The sequence below is a fragment of the Palaemon carinicauda genome, chromosome 3 (genome assembly GCF_036898095.1).
Source record: "Palaemon carinicauda isolate YSFRI2023 chromosome 3, ASM3689809v2, whole genome shotgun sequence".
Lineage (NCBI taxonomy): Eukaryota > Metazoa > Arthropoda > Malacostraca > Decapoda > Palaemonidae > Palaemon > Palaemon carinicauda.
Window position 1 is genome coordinate 76,721,328 of NC_090727.1, and position 8,932 is coordinate 76,730,259.

Consider the following 8,932-nt stretch of genomic DNA (forward strand, 5'->3'; position numbering starts at 1 on the left):
ACACACTTTGCCTAGTAGAATTCAGGCAAACTATGTAATTCTGGTATTTGTTTGCAAATACCCCTTTTATGAGGTTTTAAGTATATATGGGTGTTGACAAGGATTCTTATACACTGAAAATTGGTTTTGAATATGTATATTATAATTAGTATTGATTTATGTATATCTGGTAAACATTTCCATATAATTTTCATATATTTCATTTCCATATAAATTGTAGCCAGAGTTGTTTCAAGCACAGGTGTTCAATTTAAATTTAACTACCAGAGAAGTTAATTTAGTTTTGTTTTAAATGGCCCCTCTCTTTGATTTCTTTTAACTATGTGAGCAGGTAATTCACTCATTTCTATTTCTTTTAACCATATGAACAAGCAATTCAACAATTAAGTACCCTGATCAATATAAGCAGTTTTAGATTATAGTTTGAAAAAAATTGGGATGTAGATTTAACTAAAACTAATATCATACTCTAAATATGCAAACATCACAACAGAGGCTGTCGACCTGTTCAAGCCCTACTGCATTACCAAGACCAAAGGGAGTTGTGGTTCGGCCCTTACTTAGGATTTAAATTTTCGCTGCCAAGTCGATTTAATTGACATACAGTCATCTCCACAAGACACAACACAAGTGGATTATGTTGTACCAGTGCCATCTGACCAAGTCTGTCATCCTACACTCACTCACATCCAAGAGAGTAGCTGAGGTTGCTTTTCAGCATCTGGGTATCTTCTTATTGATTTGTGATCCATGCATCCTACAATCAGATAATGGATCTGAGTTCACTGCCTAGGTGGTTCGAGAGATGAAGGATCTCTGGGCGCATCTTGTGCATGGCAAGCCTCTAGAGAGGCACAGAGTCAAGGTTCAGTTGAACAGGCCAACTCAAACAGCAAAGACATGTTGGCTGCTTGGCTCTCTGAAAACAACACCCGAGATTAGTCCTTAGGCCTTCGTTTTGTTCAGAACCAGAACTCATCATACCATTCAGGGATCAAGAGTACCCCTTATGCTACTTTGCTTGGAGAGAATCCAAAAGATGGACTCTCTTCCACTAGCTTGCTTCAGGAGGTCATTGACCGCGCAGAGACAGAACATGATCTTGCAGCACTAGGAGCCCAGCCTCTTACTGATCCAACTGACAAGCCACTCGAGGCCTCTGAGCCAGTCATCATCACCACCCAGCCATCCTAGTCCCTTGGTAAGTCAGTCACCATCTTCACCTAGCCAACCTAGGTCCCCTTAGTTCAGCACCGCATATTGCATCAAGACAACAAGAAATTTCCAAGAACTGCAAGAGGACCAAAAAGGGTCAAGTGTGCCAGGCCGAACGTATGGTCAAATGGGTAAAAGATCGACTTAAAAGCTGGGGAAATGGGGGACAATGTCGTTGTGCCAGCTCCACATGTTGACTGGGGAAGGGAGGATCCAAACAATCTTCTTGGAATGAACATGGATGGAAATGAAAATAACTTATACACTATTGGGGTAAAGGCGGTGATACTAGGGATTAAATTCATAAGGTTTGAATTCAACTTGTGCCCCCAACGATTGTTGAGGAAATCAACCAAGAACAGCAAGTATCTCTTTGCGAGGCACTGAAGAAAGGCCCATCTGTCTAATTGTACATTTAATGAAAGAAGAAACAATATATGGTTTTAAAAAATATGTTAGTGCAGAATTGTTGCTACTAAAATACCCTAGAAATATTCAATCTACCTGCAAATGTATACTATTTAACCTAAAATCCTTCCCCTGGCAAAAAAAAAAAAAAAAGAAAAAAAAGAAAAAGAAAAAAATTGCTACTAAGATTCCCTAAGCATATAGAACATACAAGCAAATATACACTATTGACCTAAAATTCTTATGAACCAGGCATTTCACGAAATCCCTGGACTATAAAACCAGTCATTTCACGTAATGCCTGGAAATTTTAGTCATTTCGCGAACTCCCTAAGTGAATCAGTCATTTCACGAAATGCCTAAAATATTTAGGCATTTCACAAAATGCCTGGTTACTGTACACAGTTTGCCTGTAACATACATATATATGTGTGTGTGTATTTGTGTGTGTGTATATATGTGTATATTTGTGTATATATATATATATATATATATATATATATATATATATATATATATATATATATATCAGTATCAGCCTTGTGCGTAAAGAACATGGAAAGATAACGCGAGAAATTATAAATATGAATTGTGAAAAATATCAAGGTCTTTAACAACCTTATAAAGATAAGTTATAAGTAACCCTTTACACAAGACTTATGTCAGCCTGCTCAAGAGAAAAGCATTTGAAACTAGAGGGGCACTCAGTAGAGTACACACCTCCACCGCAGCAGCTTATATTTTGACCTTTTGCTCCACCTTGACCTTGACCTTTGACCTCAACAAGTATTAATTGTTGTGGATTTTCATACACTCAAATATGAACCAAGTTTGAAATCTCTGTGACAACGATGTCCAAACTTATGGCTGATTACGTGAACCGGACATTTTGCTTGACCAGGATCTTGACATTTCAACATTTAATCATTTCCAGCTTTATACATAACAGTTAATCCCTGCGATTTTCATGACTCTACGACTAAAATTGTGGCCAAGAAGCTGTTCACAAACACAAACAAACTACAAACACGCAAACAAGGGTGAAAACGTAACCTCCTGCCAATTTCGTTGGCAAAGGTAACAACTTTGAACTTCAAATTCCACGGATTCAACCACCAGGATAGGAAGATCATTCCACAACCTGGTTACAGAACTGAGTTTTATGAAGAAGGCCTGACTTGGAATTAACTGTATCTCTATTACTACGTTTAGGAAGAGACTGTCTCCGTAGATCTGAGAGCAAAGGAAGGTTACAATTATAGAAATTCTTAGGAAATGTATGGAAAGAATCAACTGTGTATAAAACATTAGCACATTGCTAGCTGTCTTTATCAAATTTCTCTCTCTCTCTCTCTCTCTCTCTCTCTCTCTCTCTCTCTCTCTCTCTCTCTCTCTCTCTCTCTCTCTCTCTATATATATATATATATATATATATATATATATATATATATATATATATATATATATATATATATATATATATATATATAATTACCTTTCAGCAAATCCTTAGTGCAAGTATATGCTTTCGTAGAGATAGGCTAACATCCTCTCTTACGACAAAATTGTTTGATTAAGTAAGCGTTTGATAAGGGGCTCAGTTTAATTATAATTACAGAAGTAAGTTTTTCTCTGTTATAAAGAGGTTCTTTGATATTCAACTATACAACTATACCTCGCAGCTTTGCCTTTATATAAATCCTTATGTCCTTATATAGTTTTCTCGAGGCTGATCTATATATTCCTATTAATACATACACATACGTACAATAACACGGACTCAGACATAATAATAAAAAAGAATAATGATGGGAGTAACACCAACAGACAAAAAAAGACCAACATGGATAAAAGAGTAAACTAAAGTAGAGGATATACAAACAAAATCTAAAAAAGAAATGGACATGGGCAAGACATATAATGAGAATGACAGACAATAGATGGACATTAAGAATAACAGAATGGGTCCTTAGATATTGCAAAAGAAGAATTGAAAGGAGGAGAAGACGATGGATTGACGAAATGAGAAAATTTGCTGGTATAGGTTGCTACAGAAATAGCATAAACAGACGTAAGTGGAAGGACACGTCTGAAATCTTTGTTCTGCAGTGGACTAGTTATGGCTGATGATATATATATATATATATATATATATATATATATATATATATATATATATATATATATACATATATATATATATATATATATATATATATATATATGTATGTATGTATACGTGTGTGAGTGTATGTGTGTTTGTATATATATATATATATATATATATATATATATATATATATATATATATATATATATAGATAGATAGATAGATAGATATATATACCTCCGACATGAGAGAGAGAGAGAGAGAGAGAGAGAGAGAGAGAGAGAGAGAGAGAGAGAGAGAGAGAGACTGGTGTGTATGCATGTATGTATGTGTCTTATGACATAACAACATCTACAGAAAAAGTAACAAACCTAAGTTTGAAGAAGTGTACCATTGGAGAAGGGAGTGAGGTGTTAAGGCTGTTGAGGTAGAATCCAACTTAAAATGAATCAGTTTGTTGAAGCAGTTCAATTTTCCTCTTAAATCTCTATTTGAAAACAAATAGCATTAGAAACGAAACTATAAGACAGATTACTCGAGTACTATATTATGTGGATGAGATCATGATGAGGGGCTAGATGGAGATAGTTTGCGCATGCTCTTCACACTCCCCAAAAGAGATTAGTTCACCAAACTTAACTGGACTCCACAAGGCACTAGAAGAGCTGGAAGACCCAGGTCTACATGGCTGAGGACTATGAAATGCGAAGTAGAAGATGATGAATGGAGAAGTAATGATTTAAAAGCTCAAGACAGAGACGACTGGCGTCAATAGGCGTGGGAGAAGATGGTGATGATGATGATTTGATAACTATAAAATCAACAATGATTTAATATAATTAGATATAATTGAATATAATCAAATTACCAATCAGTTATGGAAAGAAAAAATTATCAATGTATTGAAATAATATATAAAGTATGTCAATTCTATACCTATTGAAATAAACACATTGCAGATTTAACAATAATCCTTACGAGCGTATTAGCAAAAGACTCAAACAAGGACAAGACAAATATTTTCAGCCAAACTTACAACAGAAGACCTAATGGTATTTGTTTACAAGACCACGCTCCCCATATAGTGCCAAATTATACAAAGTTATTGTTTTCCTCTATTACTTTTTCATAATTTAAAATAATTCGCCACATGGGAAACTAGTCACAATTATAAAAAACTATGGAATTATCAAAATAAAAAATAGCCTTGTTTCTTCACTAAACGACCTGGAACTGACATCGTCAAAATAGTCAACCAAACAGAAGTTTGTGATGCCAGCGTACATTTGATATATATTCTAAATATATAGTATATTAAAATGGAGTAATTACTTGAAAGTGTGCTTTTAATTCTTTTATTTCTTTATAATTTTAACTTGTTTCCCATTTGGCGAATTGTTTTAAATTATGAAAAAGTATAAGAGGAAAACAATAGCTTTACATAATTTGGCAGTATATGGAGAGCCTGGTCTTGTACTCAAATAGTTAAACAAATACCAACTTAATTTCTGATATTGTATTATGGCAGAGAGGAAAGGTGATTTGTACATAGGAAACTCAAATGCTTTGGAAGAATGAACATAATTACCATAAAATTGCCGAAACTGCCGCGTTGTAGTTAGGATAGATGAGGGGTCGGAAAGGGTTGAATTTATGGGCGTGTGTGTGCATATCTATCTAATTAGTTAGCTGTCATTTTTGACGGGTCACCTACACTAGTATACTTATAACATACTTATAATCTATAATGTGAATATAAAATTAATCAAATGTCAGGTCAAGAATGAAAAATTCGACATTTAACAAATTGCAGTAAAAACAAAATGGAAACAGCCCAAGATCTAGATTTATCATAATCATTACATCCAATTTCATAAACATAAAACAGGACCAAAAAGAAAGAACAGATAAGCAAACAAGTGCATATTGAAATTTTTCAATGTCAAATACTATCAGGTCTTTAATTAATTGCTTCAGAATTTACATGAATTCCCCTTCATTACGACATAGTAATTGAGCATATATCATAGAAACGACCCTACAGTGTTAAAAATTCACAGTAGAAAAAAAAAAAAAAATTGGTAAAAACCCTGGAATAAATGTTGCCAGGCATTTACCGTTTTAAAAACGGATATATTAATGTAAAAGAGTGATATTACGGTCACTAACCGTAATACGGCTGAAAACAGTATATTTTTACGAAGAATTTCGGATTAAAATTACGGTTTTTTTTTTTTTTTTTTTATCAGTGTGCATAAGCTTGGTACTTACTCAACTCTAGAAGACTATGATGATGCCAAATACAGAACAATTTTGTATCCACAATGATGAGAAATATCTGAGATCCATACGAGTGTGCTTTAACAATCAGTGAAATGCGCACTTTCACAATATAAAGGGGAGACTAAGAACGTGCTCCTCTTGGTTTAACAAGGCTTCATTTTTCTTGTGGTTGGGATGCTAGCCAATTCTAGTTCCGACTCCGCTCTCCTCTGTCGTTATTCAACCAGGGTTAAGGAGACGGAAATGTAGGAGGAGTCACTCAAATGATTGAACAACCTTCAGCAGCTGTAGGAAGGCCACTTAATGACATAACCTCTGCACCATGGTCTTCCACTGTCTTGGGATAGAGTTCTTTTGCTTGAGGGTACACTCGGGCACACTATTCTATCTAATTTCTCTTCCCTTTGTTTTGTTAAAGTTCTTATAGTTTATACTTATATTTCAATGTTGTTATTGTTCTTAAAATATTCTATTTTTCCTTGTTTCCTTTCCTCACTGGGCTATTTTCCTTGTTGGAGCCCCTGGGCTTATAGCATCCTGTTATTCCAACTGGGTTGTAGCTTAGCAAGTAATAATAATAATAATAATAATAATAATAATAATAATAATGATAATAGGGTAGCAAGAATTTAAATAAATAAACCTTCACTGAAGATTATAAGTCCTTCATGGCGCCATAAAGGGGCCCATACACGTTTAAAAAAAGCGTCAAAATTTTGCATCAGAATTTTGATATCAAAATTTTTATGCAAAATTTGAGTGTGTATAGGATGTTTTGATGTCAAAATTTTGCTTCAAATCTTTTTTTGACATCCAAACGTCCTACACACACTCAAATTTTGCATCAAAATTTTGACGCTTTTTTTAAACGTGTACAGGCTCGTTTAGAAGCATTAAATAACTAGAGGGGCACTCAGTAGAGCGGAGACCTCCGACGTGGCAGCTTATTTGTCGCCCTTTTGCTAGACCTTGACCTTGAAATTTAACATATGTTAATAGGCATGAATTTTCATTCAATCAAATATGAACCAAGTTTGAAGTCTCAGTGATAACGATATCCAACCTTATGGCTGATTACGTGGATTGGACATTTTGCTGAACCATGACTTTGACCTTTGACCTTGACCTTCCAAAATTTAATAATTTCCCACTTTTTACATGACAGTTAATCCCTGAAAGTTTCATTGTGGCCTGGAAGCTGATAAAAAACAAACACACGAGCACACAAACAGTGGCGAAAACATAATCTCCTTCCAATTTCGTTGGCGGAGGTATAAACTGAAAAAGGCATAAAAAATTATTAACTTATGATGGGAATTTATTTTCAAGGATGACCTTATTTATGAAATAATTATAATGAAGACCTTTAAAAACAACCCCTTATTATTATTATTATTATTATTATTATTATTATTATTATTATTATTATTATTATTATTATTATTATCATTATTATTATTATCATTATTAGCTAAGCTACAACTCTGGTTGGAAGAGCAAGATGCTATAAGCCTAAGGGCTACAACAAGGGAAATTTAGCCCAGTGAGGAAAGGAAATAAGGAAATAATTAAATGGCAAGGGAAGTAATGAAAAAACAAAATAAAGTGTTTTAAAAACAGTATCCAAATTTAAATAGATATTCGATATATAAACTATAAAAAGGCTTATGTCAGTCTGTTCAACATAAAAACATTTGCTGAAAGTTTTAACTTTGGCAAGCAAAGGGACATTCTCCTCAAGGATAATGGGTAACTCGCACAAAAGAACTATAAGAAGGCCAATTTAAAGGTTTAAGGGCCACTCATGAAGGGTTGAGGCAAGGGATAGTGACATTACACCAGCAAGCAGGATGATATATATATATATATATATATATATATATATATATATATATATATATATATATATATATATATATATATATATCATCAGCCCCCAAGCCCCTCTCCATTCAAGCTAGGACCGAGGAGGGTTAGGCAATGGTTGCTTATGATTCAGCAGGTAGACCTATAGGCTCCCCTAAACACTTCATCCTTAGCTTACAAGGTTTGTGAGGTTGCAGCGACCAAAGGAACTAACGAGTTTGAGTAGGACTCAAACCCCAGTCTTGTGATCATCAGGCAGGGATGTTACCATATAGTCCACCACATATATTTTTTCAGAAATATTTTCATCAAATTTTAAATCAAGAGATAAATCCTCTCTTCAAGTTTATGCCTTGTTCTTCTTACCTACCATTACCCTACATTAAGGGGTCGATTGTCTAATGTGTCCTCTGCAATGCCTTCTATCAAAGCTTTCCTTTAAGTCGCTTTCTATAAGATGCAGGGCGTACGATGGTATTACAGTATTCTTACACCACTACCACACGGTGTCATATCTTGAAGTTTATGCATTATATTAAATTCTGTAGAATTAATCTCCATATTTCTTTATGAAGAGCATTAATCGCTTTATCTAGATATAGAAGAAACCCTTAGCCAAGTACAAACTTAACAATTCTAAGTACAACAAACTAAATTCGACAGGTATAAGTATGAGAGAATTGTCATCAACTTTTATCTGTCTTTGTGGATGAGTTGCTAAGTCAAAGGAACCTCAGTTTCTTGCGCCCGGGTTAGATTCCTAGGGCGACCAGAAGCAATTATCTAATTGATGTAGAAGAAAATCCTTAGCTCGTTCTGCAGGGGTGGCCACGCATTAGGAGCTCTTCTATTAATAAGGAGCCTTAAGTTAGAAGAATTATGGGTAATCTTTTTAAATATCAAGTTATTCCAAGTTAGTTTGAGATAGTGTATGATGAATATCATAGGGAAATTTCTAGCATAGAGTTTAATATTTGGAAGAAAAAACTTAGCCAAAGGAAAGAGTACACAAACACACACACACACACACACACACACACACACACATAT

The 8,932-nt window shown here is 34.3% G+C and overlaps 1 protein-coding gene across 1 annotated transcript in view; it reads left to right on the forward strand.

Moving 5' to 3' along the window:
- The first annotated feature begins 1,374 nt into the window (after window positions 1-1,374).
- The window catches only part of LOC137632470 (opioid-binding protein/cell adhesion molecule homolog), a 64,360-nt gene continuing 56,802 nt past the window's right edge, over window positions 1,375-8,932 (forward strand). The window contains exon 1 of the mRNA XM_068364417.1: window positions 1,375-1,488. Coding sequence (XP_068220518.1) covers window positions 1,375-1,488 — 114 coding nt within the window. The remainder of the gene's footprint in view (window positions 1,489-8,932) is intronic.